At 37.7% G+C, this 24,031-nt stretch overlaps 1 protein-coding gene across 1 annotated transcript; it reads left to right on the forward strand.

The window, feature by feature from the left end:
* Positions 1-8,653: 8,653 nt before the first annotated feature.
* LOC103004853 (disintegrin and metalloproteinase domain-containing protein 25-like) lies at positions 8,654-10,770 on the forward strand (the record flags this gene model as incomplete). The annotated part of the gene is given in 2 exon segments (XM_028169211.2): positions 8,654-10,735; positions 10,738-10,770. Coding segments are annotated over 2 exon segments (2,115 nt in total), but the record flags the coding sequence as incomplete, so codon positions are not given.
* Positions 10,771-24,031: the final 13,261 nt, after the last annotated feature.

Here is a 24,031-nt window from a genome sequence, read left to right on the forward strand (position 1 = left end):
TTGCAATCCCAGAGAGCTGGGCAGCTTCAGGGGAGGCAGCACACACCACACTGACCTCACAGCCAAAGTGGTACCTGCAGCCACGGGGACCTTGACAGCAGTGGCAGTGGAGCCTGCAACTTTGTCCCTCCAGTTGTGGAGGTGCCCATGATTCCACCCTCTCCTGCTTACAGTGGCAAAGCCTGTGAACCTGACAACCCTGCTCATGGCTGAGACACCTGCAATACTGGCTCTCTCTCCTTCCCTTCCTCCCCTTGCAGTGTCAGAGTCTGTGACCCAGGAGACCCCAGACAAGGTGGAAAACACCCACCATCTTGGTGCCCCAGGCAGTGACACCTGTGACACCAGCAGCAGCGAGGCACCAATGATCTGGTATCACAAGCAGCAAGGAGGGCGCCAGGCAACACATCTGACAGAGGTGGTAGAGGGTAAAAGATGCCAATTCTAAAATATAACCAGAGGCAGCGCAGGTATGAGAAAATAAAAGCTTGTGCTATAGCACCACCTACCGGAAAACAAAAAAGGCATCCAATTACTAATCTGTTGAGTCAGTAGAATCAAGTTTAAAAAAACAGATACATTTAAGAAGAACATTGTTCACTACTTCAAATATGCTAGCACAAGAACAACTCATCAAGCACAATGAAGAACCCGTGGAACACAGTGTCACAAAAAAAAATGACAGTTCTCCAGGAGCCAAATTTAAACTCATGGAATACTGCGATCTGAGAGAGAATTCAAATAGCTGTCATGAAAAAAATCAAAGAGCTACAAGAAAACTCAGAAAGGCTGTTCAAGGAGAATATTAGTGAGCAGAAGTAATACTTTACTAAAGAGATTGAAACTCTAAAAGAGAACCAAACAGAAATTTGGGAGCTGAAGAATTCAATAAGTGAGATGAAGAATGCACTAGAAAACACTGGAAGTATTGCAGACCATATGGAAGAGAGAATTAGCGAGCTAAAAGATAGAAATCTAGAAATTATACAGGTAGTAGAGGAGAGAGAATTAAGATCCAAAAAAACACGAAGAAATTCTATGAGAACAATCCAACTCTATTAGAAAGGGCAACATTAGTATGCAAGGAGAAGGGAGGGAGAAGGGGGCAGAGAGATTATTTAAAGAAGTAACAGGTGAGAACTTCCTAATCCTGGGGAAGAAACTAGATATACAAGTCCGTGAAGCTACAAAAACAACTAATTACCTCAATGCAAAAAGACCTTCTCCAAGACATATTAACAACTGTTAAAGTCAATGGCAAAGGCACATTATATGAAAAATTGTCAGTGACAAAGGAAAAAATTTAAAGGCAGCCCGGAAAAAAAGGGTGGCAACCTACAAAGAAATCACCATTGGGCTATCAGCTGATTTCTCTGCAGAAACTCTATAGGCTGGGAGAGAGTGGGATGCCATGCTTAAAATATTGAAAGATAAAAGCTGTCAGCCAAGACTATCCAGCAAAGTTAGTCAGATATGAAAGAGAAATAAAAGCTAAGGGAGTTTATCAACACTAGACCTGCCCCACAGAGAAAAATAATTGTTGAAAGGAGCTCTTCTACCTGAAAGGAAAAGGCAAAAGTACACAAAACTTTGAGTAAGGTGATAAATAGACAGAATTAGAAAATTGCAACTCTAACAAGTTATTAAACAATTATAGCACGAAGGCTAAAGGGTATAGACAGTAAAAATCACTACAGCTGCTTCAATTTGATAACAAACTCACAATATAAAAAGGAATAATTTGAGGGACTTCCCTGGTGGCGCAGTGGTTAGGAATCCGCCTGCCAGTGCAGGGGACGCGGGTTCGGGCCGTGGTCTGGGAGGATCCCACATGCCGCGGAGCAGCTGAGCCCGTGCTCCGCAACAAGAGAAGCCACCGCAGTGAGAAGCCCGCGCACCACAACGAAGAGTGGCCCCCGCTCGCCGCGACTGGAGAAAGCCCGTGTGCAGCAACGAAGACCCAACACAGCCAAAAATAAAATAAATAAACTTATTAAAAAAAAAAAAAAGGAATAATTTGAGACAACAAAAACCCAAAAGGGGAGGTCAAAAAGGATGGAACTCATATAAGCAAATGAAGATAAAACACTATCATGACAGGAAGAGGACTATTTTATCTATGAGATATTTTACAGAAACCTCATGGTAACCACAAAATATAAATCTAGAGCAGAAGCACAAAATGTAAAAAAAAAAAAAAAAAAAGACAACACTGAGAAAAACATCATAGAAAACCACCAAACTAAAATGGCAGACAGAAACACGGGAAAAAATGGAGATACAGAGCAACCAGAAAAAAAACAAAAGATAAAATTGGCAGTTCTAAACTGTCATTTATCAATAATCACCCTAAATGTAAGTGAACTGAATTCACCAATCAGAAGACAGAGTGGCTGAATGGATTAAAAAACATGACCCAACTATATGCTGCCTGGAGGAGACTCATCTCAGTTCTATAGACAATCCCAGGCTCAAAGTGAACAGGTGGAAGATTACTCTAAGCAAACAGCAACCAAAGGTAAATGGGTGTAGCCATGCTCATATCTGACAAAATAGGCTTTAAGCCAATAAAGGTAACAAGAGACAAAGATGGACATTATATAATGACAAAGGGGGAAATTCGTTAAGAAGGCATAACAGCTATTTTAATATATGTGCACTTAAGACAGGAGCAACAAAATATATAAAGCAATTATTAACAAACCTATAAGGAAAAATTGACAGCAACACAATAATAGTAGGGGACTTTAATACCCCACTTACATCAATGGATAGATCTTCCAGACAGAACGTCAACAAGGAAACAGCAGCCTTAAATGAAACGTTAGACCAGATGGACATAATAAATTTGTATTGAACATTCCACCCCAATGCAGCAGAACGCACATTCTTCTCTCTCAAGGATAGACCATAAATTGGGACAAAAAACAAGTCTCAATAAATTTAAGAAGACTGAAATCATATCAAGCATATTTTCCAATCACAATGGTATGAAACTAGAAATCAATTGCAAGAAGAAAGCTGGAAAAATAATAAATATGTGGAGACTGAAAAACATGCTACTGAACAACTATTGGGTCAATGAAGAAATCAAAGGAGAAATTTTTTAAATACCTGAAGACAAATATAAAGGAAAATGCGATATAGCAAAATCCATGGGATGCAACAAAAGCAGTACTAAGAAGGAAGCTTAGAGCAATACAGAAAAACCGAGAAACAAGAAAAATCTCAAATAAATATTACAACCTTACACCTAAAGAAACTAGAAAAAGAACAAACAAAGCCCAAAGTCGGCAGAATAATAAAGTTCATAGTGGAAATAAATAAAATAGACACTAAAAAGACAACAGAAAATATCAATGAAACTAAGAGCTGATTCTTTGAAAAGATAAACCAAGTTGACAAAACTTTAGCTAAACTCACTGAAAGGAGAGAAGGCACTGAGAAGTAAAATCAGAAACAAAAGAGGAGAAATAATAATGGATTCCACAGATATACAAAGGTTTATAAGAGAATATAATGAACAGCTGTAAGTCAACAGATTGGACATATGACTGGTGTCCTAATTAAATCATCATATGAAAACTGAATCATGCTGCCTCAAGGCAGGGAACTACCAGAAGCTGGGAGAGAAGCCTAGAATAGATCCTTCCCTAGTGGCTTCAGGAAGAATAAGACCCTGTGGACACTGACACTGGACTTCCAGTCTCCAGAACTGTCAGGCAATAAATTTCTGTTAAATCACTCATTTTGCCTTCTTTGTTAGAACAGCCCTAGAAAACTAATAGAAAGATGAACAAAGTCATAGCCGAATTTGGTCGTTTAAAAAAGTAGCTGTGATGAAAGCCAGAGAGAAAGTGAAATTTTCCAGTATTGGAAATAGTACAGATATGGACGTCCTAAGGTGGAAAGGCAATAGAAAGACACCAGCAGACACCAGACTTACAGACGTTGCCAACCTTCTCTTTGTCCCATGCATAAACTCTCAAGGATAATAAATACCTAATCTTGCTTCCTTGGTTTACCCAGGCCAACTTGCTAATTACTGTTAACTTATGATATCAATTTTTAAATGCCAGCTAGTCAATTTACCTATTAAATTTATTCCCATGCTGTTCTTTACTCATTTCTTCCTCTAAATTTAGCTTGCCTTTTTTTTTTTTTTTTTTTTTTTAAACATGGTCCCTGACCTTGTGTAGCTTAGAGACTTTTTTTTTTTTTTTAATTTTATAGCTACTTTTATTTTTATTTATTTATTTATTTTTGGCTGTGTTGGGTCTTCGGTTCGTGCGAGGGCTTTCTCTGGTTACGTCAAGTGGGGGACACTCTTCATCGCGGTGCAGGGACCGCTCTTCATCGCGGTGCGCGGGCCTTTCACTATCGCGGCCCCTCCCGTTGCGGGGCACAGGCTCCAGACGCGCAGGCTCAGTAGTTGTGGCTCACGGGCCCAGCTGCTCCATGGCATGTGGGATCTTCCCAGACCAGGGCTCGAACCCGTGTCCCCTGCATTAGCAGGCAGATTCTCAACCACTGCGCCACCAGGGAAGCCCTAGCTTGCCTTTTTTAATGACAAAGTTTCCACAAGAGATGAACTGTATGTGCACACATGAAGTGCCTCTGAGTTATTCATTGACCTACAAAGAAATAACAGTATGATCAAAATTACTGAAACTAAAGTGCTTATACTGTATGTTGGGAGCTCAGGGGTTGCAGATAAGGACTATAAGGACTATAGTCAGATTTACTCAGATTGAAGAGTAATTAGAATTACAGTTTGATGGAGATGGTGGAGCCGCCACAGTGAGCAGAGACTTTAGCCAGTTGTCATGGTCTACAGAACTAGGAGAATCTTGTTGCTAAGCAGCTAGATCTAGAATTTAATCAAATTAGAAACAAAACAGAAAGGGGTTTAGATCTCTCTTTGTCATGTGAGCTCTGGAATAAAAGCTTTGTTCACAGAAACAGGCAGTACAAACTCTGTGAATATGGCTATAGCTAGAAAGGACCATGGGAATTACTAATTCATCTGGTAAGTCATTCAAAGAATTTAACTGTAAAGGACCCAAGCACTAGCATTTGTGTATGTCTGAACACACACACACACACACACACACACACACACACACACACCCACCCAAGAGTCTTTACCAAGTATTCAGATCTTGAGAGGGAACTACGACATTTATTATTTCACATTCTACTCTAATTTGCTTGGTTGAGAGCCACAAAGTTATGTTACTCATCTTCTGGATAACAGTGAATTAAGCTATAAATGAAAGTGAGAAGGGACATGGTAATTAGGGTACAGAGATTGATGACTCTGATGAAACTGTAGGGAGATAAAAAGAATTTGTAAAAGATGATGTACAACAGTCTACTTGGCAGTCTCTGTACCATTGTACACTATAGCACGTTATTAATGATAACGTTATATTCTCTCAGGAGGTGTAGCCTCCGTAGTCATTGTAAAAATAACGTAATGGGGGTAAATGTAGTATCACTTTAGTATTCTTTGAAGTTTGTTTTCCTATTACCTGCTTGCAAGCTGAGATCTTAGGAATAAATTCTGATGATATCATGCTGTTTCAGTTTACTCTCAACAGTACTCTATTATTCATAAATAATTCTTTTTTTATCACAATAACAATTCATACTCCATAACAATTACCAAATATATATCAAGAGAGACATGGAGAGTAAATCCTTGTATTAGGATTATACTAATAATCCTAAGAGGTATTGGCCTCAAAATGTTCATTTAGTGACCTTGCTGTCTTCTCCTGCGCTCTTAACATTTTGTGAAACAGTCCTCCCATTCAGTCCTAGAAAAGTACCCAAGTACCCTAGGAACTCAGGTCACTTTAATGGTGATGATAACGTTTGTCATGAAACAAGTCTCCCACCAAGTAACTGCAACAATAAAACAAACACAAAGTAACATACCAGATCCTGTGTTAAACATCACAAAATGGAGAATTACTGGAATTACAGTTGAAACTAACATTTTTGAAATTTAATAAAAACAACTTGAGAAAACAAAGATAATGTAGTTTTCAACTGAGGGCCCTATGCATTGATGAATAAATTTAGAATCAGAAAGTTAAGGAAAATGTGGACAACATAGCTCAAATTACTACAAGCATAGTGTGTTGAAATAAAATATCTGTTCAGGACTTCATCCTTCATCCTAAAGTATCAGGCTATGTCATCCCAATTGGTAGTTTCCTCCTTTTATGCATTCCCCTGCAAGTACTCAATTTATTTTCCCAGCAGTGTTGGCAGTTTGTTGTAGGAATGGAGAAAGCAAGCAAAAAGGGTTAATCTAGTTTGAGTTGAGGATTTTAGGTGACAGTGGTTGAAATGATGCAGTCTAGAACTAGCTGTGAAGGTTAAAAGATGAACAAAACCTAAAATGTGCGGGAAATTGCAGAAAGAATATTTAAGTACTTTATTAACTTGAAGAGTAAATATATTAAGAATAATAGTTATGATTAAGTTTTATATGTAAGCATGAATGTAGTCATGGGTTCTAACAAGATAAAGTTTATGGTTAGAGGTGAATGGCTACACATTGTTCAAACTGAGTTCCAAAGGTAAAATAACCTGAGTGTTCTGTGGGTTGTCCACATACTTGCTTAAAACAAGAAACGGCGAAAATTATCGCTGGAGAATAAATTAGTAAATCAGGTGCCCAGACTCTGAGGCTTCCACAGGACTGATTGGGAGTGGGTATAAGAGTGAAAAAGAAAGATAGTGGTGTAATGAGATGGCTACTTGTTTAGTGGACTGAAAAGTGGCTTAGGTAATCCAAGCAAATTGCAACCAGAGATCCAGTGTGTATGGCATATGGGAATTCTGAGAATGAAAATTTTCCTCTTTGCTGGGCTTCACATTGTTGACAGGTTTAAAAGAATTAAGTAGGAATAAGGATAGAAGTGTGAGGAGAGAGGAGGTTTTTGTTGCTTTCCATGAAAGTAAGATTCCAAAAGGGAAAGAAAAGTGATTCCAGAGAAAAGAGGTCAAGGTATATAGAACCAAGATTTTTTAAAAATTGAGCAGACATGGGTACATGGTCCAGGAGATGATAGGTCCTGAATCAGGCAATTATCACTTTTATATGACCTACTATGGAATCTGCATTTGGTCAGGGTGTTCTACATCCCTCAAAGGTGACTTCACTTTCTTCTGTTTTTTCAATTTGTCCAGTTGTTCTTGATGTCATTGCCTTAAGCACTCTCTGTACTTCAGTGATTTGATGAAGACTGTGGATATTCATTAGATGAATAAAAACAGGCATTTTATATGTAAAATGTTGAATGCAATTTTACAAATACCTAATGTGTATCTTTGCCCCAACCACTATGTCCAAATTTGTACTCAGGACCATCAAATTATTTAAGCCTGTTTTACTCCTTTATGTTTCCTATGTGTGTAGAACAATGACTGCAGATTATGTGGTTTATTAATATGTTATTCAAGGAATAGAAACCTTAATGGTGTACTATTTGCATATAAGCTACTACGCACATCCTCCCGTACACTCCAAATCATCTCCAGACTACTTATAACAACTACTACAAAGTAAATGCTATGTAGAGTTAGACATAGAATGTGAATGTTATCTAAATATTTGCCTGTGTGCAGCTAAAGTTTTGCTTTTCAGAGCTTTCTCTGAAAGCTCTGTGGATTTTTGATCCACAGTTAGTTTAATCTGGAGAAGTGGCACTTGTAGATACAGAGGGCCACTGTACTCCCATCTCTTAACTCTCACTTTCCCAGCTGGTTTGATTTCCTTCAATTTTATATTTCCAGATGATTTGAAAATGTTGTTCTTCTTAAGAGAATAATCAAATATAAACATATCTGAACAACACCTGTAACGATCCATGGTCTTCCCACCTCAAATATAAAATTGCCTATTGTTGAGTGAACATACTAATATATGTGTAAGACAATTGATACTTTGATCCTTGCAGTTGGACAAAATTAAATGAAAAAGGGAAACAGTAAGAAGGCAGGACAAGTAATAATTAGTTACATGAATGGGACAAAATTATGATATATGTGAGTATTTTTTAAAATATCTCTCCTAAGTAATGTGACTAAATAATTTACCACTGGAAATTGAAAAGAATCACTACAAAGTGGTAATTAATATGTATAAATGAAAACTCCCTCTCAAGACAGCATATATGTTCCCCTTTCCATTAAGAACCTTTTGTCTTACCTATTTCTAAGGAAATGTCCACACATTTTCATATAGAGAAAAGAACAATGTGTCCTTCATCTAGGTTCAACAAGTGTCACCCTAGGCCAATCACCATTCCTTTGGACACCCATGGTCTCTGTCTCACCAGTACTTAAGAGCAAATGCAATGCAGTATACTCAGCCATGTCTTTAGCCAAACACTCATCCATTTTAACCTACGCCCTTCTCTTCCCCCTCTGTCTTGGTTTGCTCATGACTCCCAGCCCTGTCTCTGCTCTTTTTTTTTTGTTTTAGTGCTACAGCTCTGGCAGTGTGACTCTTGACAGAAAACAGATTAAAGGTCAGTGCTGCATACAGTCAGCTTACAGGGATGAGACAGAACAGTGACGCATCCTGCTCTACACACTTTTGCTCTCACCACTGGCTCCATATCGTGGCGCCGTAATGGTCATGGATAAGGCCTTGGTGCGTGTGAGGATCACTCTCCTGCTGCTCTGGTTTGGGGTGTTTCTGCTCCTTTCTGGATCATTCTATATTGGGCACTCCCAACACCATGGTCCTCCAGAAGTGATCATACCCTTGAGGATAACACACACTGGCAGAGGCATGAAGCCTCCTGGCTGGCTCTCTTACAGCCTGCGTTTTGGGGGCCAGAGACACGTTCTTCACATGAAGGTCAACAAGCTTTTGTTCTCTAAACACCTCCCAGTGTTCACCTACACAAACCAGCATGCTCTCCTGGAGGACAAGCCTTTTATCCAAAATGACTGCTACTATCAGGGTTACGTGGAGGGGGTCCCAGAATCCCTGGTTGCCCTCAGTACATGTTTGATGGGCTTACAAGGAATATTACAGATAAATAATGTTGTTTATGAAATCAAGCCCAAAAGTCTTTCTACCTCATTTGAACATCTGCTATATCAGATGGAATATGGAGAGACAGAATTTCCACCCAGAAGATGTGGATTAACAGATGAAGAAATAGCACGACAACTGAAGTTTCAAGAAAGTGTTAATTACACTTTGAAGCAAAGTGGGTATGAAGGCTGGTGGACCCACAGGCGTTTCCTTGAACTGGCAGTGGTGGTAGACCACAATCGGTATCTTCATCACCAAAGTAATACCTCAAATGTGCAGTATGAAGTATGCCTTGTTGTCAATGAAATAGGGAACTTTTTACAACTACTGGATGTTAATGTGGTTTTGACTGGAATCGAGATCTGGTCTAAAGAAAACCTCCTTCCAACAGAAAACATACGTAATCTCTTGCGAGAATTTTGTCAATGGAAGAAAAAGAGTTTTAATACCCGCTTGCCACATGATATTGCACATGTTTTTGTAAAGGAAAATTTTGGTACCCTACTTGGCTTAGCCTATGTTGGAACCGTATGTCAACAACGTTATAATTGTGGAGTTGATAGTTTTACAGATGATAAATTGTATGATTTTGCATATATTGTGTCACACGAGATTGGTCATAATCTGGGTATGCAACACGATGAAAACACATGTACGTGTGGGGCTAAAGCATGCATAATGTTTCCAAGTAAATCTCTGGCAACTCGATTCAGCAACTGCAGTTATGCTGCATATTGGAACACTGTTGCAAAAATAAAGTGTTTGCACATTTCACCAAATCCAGAGAGTATCTTCACACAGGCGCGCTGTGGGAACAGCGTGGTTGATGAAGGAGAAGAGTGTGACTGTGGTCCCACGCATATGTGTGCGAAAGATCCCTGCTGTCAGCCAGACTGCACTCTGAGACTCGGGGCTGCTTGTGCTTTTGGCCTTTGCTGCAAAAACTGTGACTTGATGCCAGCAGGTTACACGTGTAGAAAAGAAGAAAATGAATGTGATCTTCCAGAGTGGTGTGATGGGACATCCTATCAGTGTCCAGAAGATGTGTATATGCAGGATGGGACCCCTTGCACAGGTGGTGGTTACTGCTATGAAAAGAGATGCAATAACCGCAATGAACAGTGTAGAGAAATTTTTGGCAAGGAGGCCAGGAGCACAAACGAGACTTGCTACAGGGAAGTGAATACCCGAGGTGACCGTTTTGGTAACTGTGGTCTCACAAGCACTTCATATATACAATGCAGAATCCCAGATATCCTGTGTGGGAGGATTCAGTGTGAGAACGTGAGAGAAATTCCCCTCCTGAGAGATCATTCTACTGTGCATTGGACTCACATCAACGGAGTCGACTGCTGGGGTACAGACTACCATCTTGGGATGACCATACCTGATATTGGTGAAGTGAAAGATGGTACAGAGTGTGGTACAGAACATATCTGCATCGGAAGGAAGTGTATTTTTAGGCCCAGTTTTGAAAGTGGTTGTTCACCTAAGATCTGCAATATGAACGGAGTCTGTAACAACAGACATCACTGCCACTGCAACTCCGAGTGGGACCCACCCAAATGCCTGGTAAAAGGTAGTGGAGGCAGTGTTGATAGTGGCCCACCCTCTGGCAAAAAGGAAGAAAACATGAAAGGCAAGAGTTACCTGCTGCTATTTTGCTTGAGTCCTTTTTTTGTTTTATTATTTTGTTTGTTGCTTTTGTTGTTTAAGAGACAAAAAAGATCAGCTAAGCAAAAAGGGAAAAGAGCTCAGACTTAACCTCAGTAAGAAGGGCAAAATGTTGAGATGTTACCTAAGGAAAATATACAAAATGTTCTGATTTCACCTAAGGAAAAAGAGAAAAACGTTCCAACTCCATCTAAAAAGCCAAAATTTGTGATTTCAAAAAAAAATCCAAAACCTATGAAATTTCTCATGTTTTAAGTTTTAGTTTCCTGGTGGTAGACATGTTACAGCATGTGTCACAGATCACTGACAGAAAACCCCAGAGATATTATTCTGGATCATAAACATTACCAATTAAACAATCAGTAAAATATGTTAATTCCTAGAACACTTTTACTTTCCGTTATTTTAAGCAACTTAGTGGTTAATTTTTCTTGAAATTACTCTGTGTTTCCTGAGCAAAGGCACAGCTCATGAAGGTGTGTGTATGTGTGTGTGTGTGTGCACTTTTAATTTGCTATCTCTCAATTCTAAACACCCTTCCCCTTTGTACTTTGTCACACAGGGAATGGGAACCTACAAATCCCATTTCTTCTTTGCCAGTCCCCTTATTATTTGTTTCTGCTAACAGAAAGAACTAGAGGGAGACTAGATACATGGGAAATATTTTGTCGCTGTTCATGTCAGTGTTGCATCATTAACAGCTCTCACCATGACAAGAAAGTAAACCTCAGTCTGCATATTACTATATATACATACATACACTTTTGTCTTTACATACAATTGTATATTATATATACTCCCTAATGGACATTACTTTTCAGCCTCACAGATACTGGCACAGCTACCAAGCATCTTAACTTTCTTAGTTCTGAGTCCCAGGTCCTTGAGTCTTCTACCAAATCCCTGAATCCTAGCCTGAGTCCTAGATCCATGGGACCTATTCAAAACCTGTAGGTTTATTAATGCCACCTCTTTCCTGCAAGCCCCAGCCCTAATAGCTACATCTTCATAACTCATGATTATCCTCATAGTGTGGGTTCCTCTCTTGTGACTGAACTCTGACTGATACAGTACTTAACTTGGCATAAAGGAGTCTGACATCAGAAGGTTTGAACTGTTCACACCACTGCCCTTACCATCTCGGGGATGTGATTTAAACTTAGAATTACTTTAAAATCAGAAAAGAGAGAACAATTATATGTGCCACTCAAATCCTTCATAATTTTTACTTATAATATGTATAAAGAATATACTTATAAGTCTCTTTAGGATATGCAAGTAATAGCAACCTTCTTTCCTCTGGAAAAAACCTAAACAATACTAATTATATTTTAAGAACCAAGTTTAGGGGCACCAGAGAATTAAGGTAACAATATAGAGTAGAAGAACTAAAATTTCAGGCATCAAAATGAAATTCTGAAAACTGTGAACACCTGCCACCTATTTTTTCCCCTGAGTACTTACTGATGTTGCATTTGATTTAAGCATTAGGTTTGGCCCAGTGAAAGGACCTCTGCTGTTAGTTTTTGTTATTCTCTAAGTGGAAAAGAAGAATCTATAGGAAAGGGAAAATTCCACTAGGAAAGGCAAATATTATATAAGGACTGAGGACCAACCACTTAAATATGCCAGTACATAGATTAAAAAACAAAATAATGTAAAAGCAACAATAACTAAAATAAACAGTCAAGGAATAAGCATGAAGATGTAAAATATGACATCAGAAACAAAATGTGGGAGAGGGGAGCAAAAAATATAGATCTTCAGAATGCATTTGAACTTAAATAACTACCAGCTTAAAACAAGTAGATATAATTATACACCAACATATATGAACCACATGGTAACCACAAATCAAAAACCTGTAACAGATATGCAAAAACTTTCTATTTACAGAAAGGAACACAAGCACAGTACTAAAGAAAATCATCAAACCACAAGGGAAGAAACAAAAAGAAGAAATGAACAGAGAAGAATTACAAAAACAAGTAATAAATGGAAACAAGTACATATCTCTCAATAATTATTTTACTTTACTTTTTATTGAAGTAGAGTTGATTGATTATATTAGTTTCAGTATACAGCATACAGATTCAGTGTTTTTGCAGATTATACTCCATTATAAGTTATTATAATGACTATAATGCCCTATGATATACAAAATATCCTTGTTGCTTATCTATTTTAGACATAGTAGTTTGTATCTCTTAATCCCATACTCCTAATTTGTCCCTCCTCCTTTCCCTCTCCCCTTTGGTAACCACTAGTTTGTTTTGTATAACTGTGAGTCTGTTTCTCTTTTGCATATACATTCACTGGTATTATTTTTTAGATTCCATATATAAGTAATATCACACAGTATTTCTCTTTGTCTGACTTATTTCACTAAGCATAGCATTCTTGAGTCATTCAACATTGTTGCAAATGGCAGAACTTCACTCTTATTTATGGCTGAATAATATTCCATTATACATACATATACCACATTTTCTTTATCCATTTGTCTGTTGATGGGCACTTGGATTGTGTCCATGTCTTGTTTACTGTAAATAGTATTGCTGTGAACATTGGGTGCATGTATCTTTTCAAATTAGTGTTTTCATTTCTTGCAGATATATACCCAGGTATGGAATTGCTGGATCACATGGTAGTTTTACTTCTAGATTTTGGAGGAACCTCCGTACTGTTTTCCATAGGGGCTGCGCCAATTTATATCCCCACCAACACTGTCCAAAGGCTCCCTGTTTTCCACACCCTTGCCCACATTTTTTATCTCTGTTCTTTTTTTTTTTTTTAAGTAATCTTATTTTATCTATCTATTTATTTATTGGCTGCGTTGGGTCTTCACTGCTGTGCGTGGGCTCTCTAGCTGTGGCAAGCAGGGGCTACTTTTCGTTGCAGTGCGCAGGCTTCTCATTGCAGTGGCTTCTCTTGTTGCAGAGCACAGGCTCTAGGCACACGGGCTTTAATAGTTGCAGCATGTGGGCTCAGCAGTTGTGGCTCTCGGGCTCTAGAGCGCAGGATCAGTAGTTGTGGTGCAGGGGCTTAGTTGCTCTGTGGCATGTGGGGTCTTCCCGGACCAGGGCTCGAACCCATGTCCCCTGTGTTGGCAGTCGGATTCTTAACCACTGCACCACCAGGGAAGTCCCAATCTGTGTTCTTATGATTATAGCCATTTTGACAGTTGTGAGGTGATATCTCATTGTGGTTTTGATTTGCATTTCTCTAATAATTAGTGACACTGGGCATCTTTTCATGTGCCTGTTAGCCATCTATATGTCTTCATTGGAAAAATGTCTATTCAGTCCTTTTGACCAGTTTTTAATCGAGTTCTTTGATTTGTTGACTTGTATGTGTTCTTTGTATACATTGGATATTAATCTCTTATCAGATGTATCATTAGAAACTGTCTTCTCTCATTTAGTATGTAGCCTTTTCATTTTGTTGATAGGTTCCTTTTCGTGAAAAACTTTAAAGTTTGATGTAGTCCCTTTTTATTTTTTCCCCTCTCCTGAGGAGATATATGCAAGAAAATATTGCTAAGGTCCTCTGGTGCAGAGTGAGCTGGACCAGGGCTTTAGTTCAAATAGGGCAGGGAAGCACAGCAAGGCAATCAAGGGTACCCTTGCAAAAAAAAACAAAGGGTAACCTGGCAGACACTAGGGAAGGAATCTCTCCACCCGGCCTGACAGTAACCCAGCACCCACATACTCCTCAGGAGTTGAGTCCAACTTTCTCAAGCCTATCTGTCCCACTGGTTCTCCACATACCACAGAGCTTGTCTCCTATGTGTAAGACCCCAGTACTGGGAGGCCCAGTCGGTGGCTCAACCTGCTCACAACCTGGGGTGGGGGAAGCGGCGGGTAATTCCCCCATGCAATCTCCCTTTTCCTCTCAGCCCACTGCCAGGGGCACAGATCCTATCCCTATTGCTTTTCCTCCCATCCTACACAATTACATGTATATCTTTTCTACAGCCTTATTTGTACAGTAGTCCTTCAGCCAATTTGCAGTAAGTTTCAGTGAGAGTTGTTCCACATGTAGATGTCGTTTTGGTTTATTTGTGGCGGGAGTTGAGCTCCACATCCTTTTACTCCACCATCATTAACTGCTTTAAATGTCAGTGGATCAGGTGGCAGAGTAGAAAGACCTCCTCTCATTGGCACACCAAAATTATAACTATTGGCAAAACAACGCTGGATGAAAGAAACCAGAACCTAACAAAAAAAAAAAACTTCTACAATTAAATATATAAAGAAGGAACCACAACAACATATGTAAGAAGGGCAGAGTAGCCGGACAATCAAGTTCCATAGCCCCAGGTGGCCAACCCACAAACAGGAGAATAATTACAATTGCAAAGGTTCTCCCCAAGGAGTGAGGGGTCTGAATCCCATATCAGGCTCCCTACCCCAGGCATCCTGTTCCAGGAAGAAAAGCCTCCACAACATCTGGCTTTGAAGGCCAGTAGGGCTCATCTCTGGGAGTGCCTGAGGACTGTGTGAAACAGAGACTCCATTCCTAAATGGTGCACACAGGTCCTCACACACTCTGGGACCCAGGGCAGAAGGAGTAATTTGAAAGGAGCCTGGGTCAAACGTACCTGCTGATCTTGGAGCGTCTCCCACAGTGTCAGGACAACTGGAGCTCACCCTAGGCATACAGACATGAGTGACATCCATTTTTGGATGGATGGAGCTCATTCTACAATGTGGACACCGGTACTGGTAAGTGCCATTCTGGAATGCCTCCTCTAGATTTATTAACATCAGGACCCAGGCCCACCAAAGCCCAAGAGCCTGTTGGCAACAATGTTGGGATGCCTCAGGCAAAGCAACTAACTAGGTGGGGACACAACCCCACCCACCAGCAGACAGGCTGCCTAATACCCTCTATCCCACAGATGACCCTGATCAATATCCTGTCCACTAAAGGGCCCAGGTGTCATCCCCACACACCAGTGTGCAGGCACTAGAACTGGGACACCAAGGGCACTGAAGCCAAACACCCAGGGACTCATCCCCAAACACAAGGGGCCAGGCACCAGCCCCAGAATCCCAGGCCCTGCCCAGCAGCAAGCCTTTCTTATCCTCAGAACCACCTTCACCCACAAGTGGGTGGACACCAACCCCAGGAAACGACAGCCTGGCAGCCTGTAGACCCAGCCTACCCACCAGCAAGCCAGCAACTGCTCTGGGACCTGCAAGGTGTGGGCCCTGCTCACCAGTGAGCCTGCCCTAACCTTGAGACCAGCCTTACCAACAAGCTGCCATAACCAGCCACAGGGCAAAGAAAACCAAAACACTAAATCAAGAAGATACGTACACCCCAATGTTCACAGCGGCCAAAGTAAATGTCCATCAACAGATGAATGCATAAAGAAGATATGGTATGTATATACAACGGACTACCACTCAGCCATAAGAATGAAATTGTGCCATTTGGAACAACACGGTTGGACTTGGAGGGCATTATGTTTAGTGAAATAAGTCAGACAGACAAAAACAAATACTATGTTATCACTTATATTTAGAATCTAAAAAATACAACAAACCAGTGAATACAACAAAAAAGAAACAGACTGGAAGATACAGAGAACAAACTCATGGTTAAAAGTTGGAGAGAGAAGCAGGGAGGGGCAAGATAGGAGTGGGTGATTAAGAAGTGCAAACTTTTATGTATAAAATGAATAATCTAGAAGGATATATTGTACAGCTCAGGGAACATAGCCAATATGTTGTAACAACTATAAATGGAGTATAATCTTTAAAAATTGTGAACCAGTATATTGTACACCTGAAACTTATGCAATACTGTAAATTAACAATAACTCAAAAAAAGTCAATGGACTAAATGCTCCAATCAACAGACACAGAGTAGCTGATTGGATTAAGAAAACCAAGACTTTCAATATGCTGCCTACAAGAGGCTCACTTCAGAGCTAAAGAAACACAGAGACTGAAAGTGAGGGCTTGGAAAAGATATTTTATCCAAACAGAAACAAGAAAGTGTGTGAAGCAATACTCACATCAGAAGAAATAGGCTTAAAAACAAAGCTTATAACAAAAGACAAAGAGAAATTATATAATCATAAAGGGATGAATACCAGAGGGATATTACACTGAATATATACACACCCCAATACAGGAGTATCTAAAACAAATCCTAACTGAGATAAATGGAGAAGTCATAATAATACAATAACAGTAGGAGACTTTAACACTCCACTAACATCAATGGACAGATCATCCAAACATAAAATCAGTAAGAAAACACTGGCCTTATATGACACAATAGATCAGTTGGACTTAATTGATATATACAGAACATTCCTTCTGCAAGCAACAGAAGTAAATGAAACAGAGACTTAAAAAAACAATATAAAGGGATCAGTGAAACTAAAAGCTGGTTGTTTGAAAAGATAAACAAAATTAATAAACCTCTGCCAGACTCATCAAGAAAAAAAGGGAGAGGGACAAATCAATAAAATCAGAAATGAAAAAGAATTTACAATCAACACCACAGAAATACGGAAGATTATAAGAGTCTACTATGAACAACTATATGCCCCCAAAAAATAGACAACCAGAAGAAAATTGACAAATTCCTAGAAAGGTATAATCTCCCAAGACTGAACCAGTAAGAAATAGAAAATATGAACAGACCAATTACCAATAATGAAAGGGAATCAGTAATTTAAAAACTCCCAACAAACCAAAGTGCAGGACCAGCTGCCTTCACATGTGAATTCTACCAAACATTTACAGAACAGTTAACATTTATACTTCTAAAACTATTCCAAAAAACTGCAGAGGAAGGAACACTTCCAAACTCATTCTATGAGGCCAGTATCAGCCTGACACCAAAACCAAAGATATAACAAAAAAAAGAAAAATATAGGCCAACATCACTGATGATCATAGAAGCAAAAATCCTCAACAAAATATTAGCAAACCGGATCCAACAATACATTAAAAGGATCATACACTATGATCAAGTGGGATTTATCCCAGGGTTGCAAGAATTTTTCAATATCTACAAATCGACTGATATGAGCACCACATTAACAAAATGAAGAATAAAAACTATGTGATCATCACAATAGATGCAGAAAATGCTTCTGATAAAATTCAACATCCTCTTATGATTAAAAAAAACTTTCCAGAAACTGGACATAGAGGGAACATACCTCAAAATAATATAGGCCATATATGACAAAAACGCAGCTAACACATTCAACAGTGAAAAGCTGAAAGCATTTCTTCTAAGATCAGGAATAAGACAAGGATGCTTGCTTGCTTGCTTGCTTATTGATTGATTGATTGATTGCTGTGTTGGGTCTTCATTGTTGCGCACGGGCTTTCTCTAGTTGCGGCGAGAGGGGGCTACTGTTCCTTGCAGTGTGCAGGCTTCTCACTGCAGTGGCTTCTCTTGTTGCAGAGCACAGGCTCTAGGAACGTGGGCTTCAGCAGTCGTGGCTCGTGGACCCTAGGGCACAGGTTCAATAGCTGTGGTGCATGGGCTTAGCTGCTCCACAGCATGTGGGATCTTCCCAGACCAAAGATCAAACCCATGTCTCCTGTACTGACAGAGGGAATTTTAACCACTGCGCCACCAGGGAAGTCCCAAGATGCCCACTCTTGCCACTTTTTATTCAACATAGCTTTAGAAGTCCTAGCCACAGCAATCAGAGAAGAAAAAGAAATAAAAGAAATCCAAATTGGAAAGGAAGCAGTAACTGTCACAGTTTGCAGATTTCATGATATTGTACATAGAAAATTCTAAAGACACCACCAGAAAACTACTAGAGCTTGTCAATGAATCTGGTAAAGTTTCAGGATACAAAAATAATGTACAGAAATCTGCTGCATTATTACACACTAACAATAAACTGTAAGAAAGAGAAATCAAGGAAACAATCCCATTTACCATCACATCAAAAAGAAAAAAATACATAGGAATAAACATACTTGAGCTCCCATATGCTCCAGCAATCCCACTCCTGGACATATATCTGGAAAAGACTAAAACATTAATTCAAATAGATATATGCACCCCCAATGTTCATAGCAGCATTATTTACAACAGCCTAAAACCTGTACTTGGATAACTATAAGACACTGATAAAAGAAATGGAAGCCAATACAAACAGATGGAAAGATATATGGTGTCCCTGGACTGAAAGAATAGTACTGAATAGTATTGTTAAAATGACCATACATCCCAAGGCAATCTACAGATTCAATGCAATCCATATCAAAATACCAATGGTATTTTCACAGAACTTAGACAAATTTCAAAATTTGTAAGGAAACACAGAAGACCTCGATTAGCCTAACAATCTTTAGAAAGAAATTCAGAGCTGGAGGAATAACAACTCTAAGACTTCAGACTAGACTATGAAGCTACAGTAATCAAAACTGTATGGTACTGGCACAAAAAAAAACAGACACTGGAACAGAATAGAGGGTCCAGAAATAAATCCATGTACTTATGGACAATTAATCTATGACAAAGGATACAAGAATATACAATGGAGAAAAGACAGTCTCTTTAATAAGTGGTGTGAGAAAAACTGAACAGCTACATGTAAAAGAATGAAATGAGAACATTCTCTAACATCACATAAAAAATAAACTCAAAATGAATTAAAGACCTAAACATATGACTGGATACCATAAAACTCCTAGAGGAAAACAGGCAGAACACTCTTTTTGACATAAATCATAGCAATATTTTTTTTTTGGATCTGTCTCCTAAAGCAAAGGAAATAAAAGCAAAAATAAACAAATGGGACTTAATTGAATTTAAAAGCTTTTGCAAAGCAAATGAATCCACTGACAAAATGAAAAGACAATCTACAGAATGGGAGAAAATATTTTCAAATGATATGACTGATAAGGGAGTAATATCCGAAATATAGAAACAATTCATACAACTGATCAGCAAAAAAAAAAAAAAACCAAACAACCCAATTAAAAAATGTGAAGAACTGAATAGATATCTTTTCAAACAGAACACTGTGACAGCCAACAGGCACATGAAAAGGTGTTCAACATCACTAATCATTAGGGAAATGCAAATCAAAACCACAATATGATATCACCACACACATGTCAGAATGGCTATTATTAAAAAGAATACAAATAATAAATCATTGGTCAGGATGTGGAGAAAAGAGAACCCTCATACACTGTTGGTGAGAATGTAAATTGGTGCAGCCACTGTGGAAAACAGTATGGAGATTTCTCAAAAAACTAACGAGGGCATTAAGAGGTACAAACTATCATGTATAAAACAAGCTACAAGTATACAATGCACAACACAGGGAATACAGCCATTATTTTATAATAACTAAAAATGGAGTATAACCTTTAAAAGTTCTGAATCACTATATTGTATACCTGTAACTTATATAATATTATATATCAACTATATCTCAAAAAATAAGTAAATAAAATTAAAAAGTAAATAAAATTAAAAAGTTTAAATGAATCTTCAAATATTTGTAAGAGTGGTAAAATATTTTTCTCCCAACTGGCTTGTTTTCATCACAAAAAAGATCACATTATGTGTTTCAAGCATGCAAATCTCAATCAATTTAGATAAGCAAGATAAACCAGAATTAAATGTCTCCATATAATTGTGAATTTATTCCGAGTGTAGTAGATTTCTATTACTGAATTTTTAAAGAAAAAGAAAAAAAGAGAACACACAACCCTCTGATAGTGTGAAACAAATGACAAAACATTAAGAAAATTCTCATTATTAACATGCACATTAATTCTTGTTTGTCTTAAAAGTAAGGTGAATAACAAATGTACCCATACAGTGGGCTCTATGTGAAGCCCTTCATATAAATTTTTTCATTTAACTTTCACTATAGCCTCATGGGAAGGTAATTGTTTTCACCTTCTGCATGTAAGGAACCTAAGGTCTAAAGAGGTTTTACTCCTTCCTTAAAGTCATGCATTTACTAGGTGGGAGCTCTGATATAGCTGATTCCAAAGCCTAAGCATTTATTCATCACCTACCACTTTTCTAAATAAAGGACTGTAGCACTGGCCTTAAAATGCTAGGCTAAAAAAAAGTAAACCTAAGGGAAATTAGGGGGCAGGAAATAATAAAAAGAAGCAAATATTAATGAAATGGAGGCTAAATAAACAGAATAGAAACGATCAACTGGATGGAAATATATTCATTTAAAAAAAAGCACAACAGGCCAACTTCCAGAAATATAGATGAAAAAGAAATAAAACCACCAGTAAAAATATGTCATGAAAAATTGTAATATTTTTATATATATAGTGTAGCATATATTTACAGCATTATAAATAAATGCTATGAACAAATTACTTAGATGGAATGTGTCACTTTAAGTAAAAATATAAATTAATAATATCAATTTGTAAAAGATAAAAATCTGATTGACAAAATGAAATTAATAATAGATGTATTATTTTCCCTATATTTTACCCAAAGAGTACATATACTCAGTTTACTTTTCTCCCCAATAGTAAACTGTTGAGCGTTGAACCTTAAGGAACAGATCATAATTATTAACATGCAGAAATTATTTTATAGGAAAAAACTAAAGGAAAAGGTATTCAACTAATATTATGGGTCTAGTAAAAATTTGGACAAGAACCAATACCAGAAAGAAAGACTGATTTTGCAGAGATTGATACAAAAATCATAAATAACAAGTATAACAAATACAGCAAAAATGAGGAAATAACATTTTAAGCAGGGGGAAATAACATTTTCATAAAGTATGGTTCATTTTTAAAAGGCGAGGGTAATTTAATACCAGAAAATATAATTTCTTACTGGATTAAAGGAAATAAAACATATGCTCATTCCAATACATGCAAAAAAATAATTAAATAACTTTTAAGCTCTATTGACAATGAAAAGAATTTCTTAGCCAAGTAGGAATAAAAGGAAACTTTCCTAACCTGATAATAAATATTGTTGAGAAACGTAAAACTGAACACTTTAAAATGAATTTTTCAGAGTTCACAGTGAAATTGGGAATAAAGCAATGTTGTTCTTTATCACCACTTAATATTAACTTTTTGTTTGAGGACCCAGACAAATTAGATTGAGAAGTAAAAACTATGGAACTGGAAAACAAATATAAAAACTGCCATGAAATGTAGCTTACATGAATTTCTACATATAAAATTCTAATATACAAATTCTAAAAGCTAAGAAGGAAATTTAGAAAATATAAAATATTATAAATAATAAAGGATTCTTACAAATCAATATAAATGACAACCATAAATTGGTTTGTCATATATATTAAAAATCAATGAGTAGAGAAACAAGAACTCACGTTAGAGAGAAAGGTAAATGCTTATAACCACTTTGGAAAAGTATTTGGCAATATCTCAAAGCTGGACATATGCATATAAGCCATATATGCTAGTAATTCCAATCCTAGCTATATATCCATCCAAAATGTGTATTTATATTCTCCAAAAACATGCACGTGACTGTTCATGGCAACACTATCCATTACAGCCAAAAACAGTAAAAACTCAAATATGATCTATACAGATCTTCCTCAACTTACAATGGAGTTATGTCCTGATATACCTGTTGGAAGTTGAAAATATCATAAGCCCAAAGTGCGTTTGATACACCTAACCAAATGAACATTATAGCTTAGCCTAGCCTACCTTAAAACGTGCTCAGAACACTCACATTAGCCTATAGTCAATCAAAATCATGTAACACAAAGCTTATTTTATAATAAAGTACTGACTATCTCATGTAATTTATTGAATGCAGTGCTGAAAGTGAAAAACAGAATGGCTGTCTGCGTACAGAATGGTGTAAGTGTATTGGTGCCTACCCTCATGATCACATACATGGCTGACTGGGAGCTGCAGCTCGTTGCCACAACATGAGAGAATATCTTACCATGTATTACTAGCCTGGGAAAAGATCAAAATTCAAAGTGCAATTTCTACTGAATGTGTATTGCTCTCCCACCATAGTAAAGCTAAAAAACTGTTAGATTGAACCAATGGAAGTCCAGGACCACGCACCCCAACGTTCACAGCAACACTATTTACAACAGCCAGGACATGGAAGCAACCTAAATGTCCATCGACAGATGAATGGATAAAGAAGATGTGGTACATATATACACAATGGAAAACTACTCAGCTATAAAAAAGAATGAAATAATGCCATCTGCAGCTACGGGGATGGAACTAGAGATTACCATACTAAGTGAAGTCAGAAAGAGAACGACAAATACCATATGATATCACTTACATGTGGAATCTAAAATATGACACAAATGAACTTATTGCAGCTACAAACTACTATATATTAAATAGACAAGGTCCTACTGTATAGCTCAATATATATATCCAATATCCTGTAATAACCCATAATGAAAAAAAATTTTTTTAATGTATGTATAACTGATTCACTTTGCTGTACACCAGAAACTAACACAACATTGTAAATCAAATATACTTCAATTAAAAAAAAAAAGTCAGGGACCGTATGTATAACAAATGATGTTAGAGTAGTTAATGTCCATACAGAAAAACAAAATATAAGAAAATTAGAATTCCACCTAAGCCATACATAAAATTAATTCCTGGTAGGTTAAAGACTTAAATTTGAGAGAGAAAAAAAGACTAAATCTTGGGGTTTTTTTTTTTTTTAAAAAGTGGGGGGGGAGAGAGAATATCTGATCGGTCTTGGAGAATGGAAGCATTTCTTGAAAAAGATAAAGTAAAAACTAAAGATGTATAAATTAGACTACATTAAATTAATGCATGTTCAACTAAAGACACTCTAAAATTAAAAGTTAGTCACGTGGGAAGCAGCCACATAGCACAGGGACATCAGCTCGGTGCTTTGTGACCACCTAGAGGGGTGGGATACGTAGGGTGGGAGGGAGACCAAGAAGGAGGGGATATGGGGATATATGTATACGTATAGCTGATTCACTCTGTTATACAGCAGCAACTAACACACCAGTGTAAAGCAATTATACTCCAATAAAGAAGTTTAAAAAAAAAAAAGCTTAGTCACAAAGTAGAACAAAATGTTTGCAAGAATTATGTTATTATTGAGACTATAAAAAGCATTCACATAGATCAATAAAAAAGACACACAATCTAACAGAAAATCATCTCCAAGTTTTGGACAGAAATATGCAGAAAGAAAATTCTCATACACTGTTGCTGAAAGTTTGAACTGACAACAACTATTTTGTAGAGTTATTTAGGAATAGCTACCAAAAGTAATGGTTTGCAT

The sequence above is a fragment of the Balaenoptera acutorostrata genome, chromosome 6 (genome assembly GCF_949987535.1).
Source record: "Balaenoptera acutorostrata chromosome 6, mBalAcu1.1, whole genome shotgun sequence".
Classification (NCBI taxonomy): Eukaryota; Metazoa; Chordata; class Mammalia; order Artiodactyla; family Balaenopteridae; genus Balaenoptera; species Balaenoptera acutorostrata.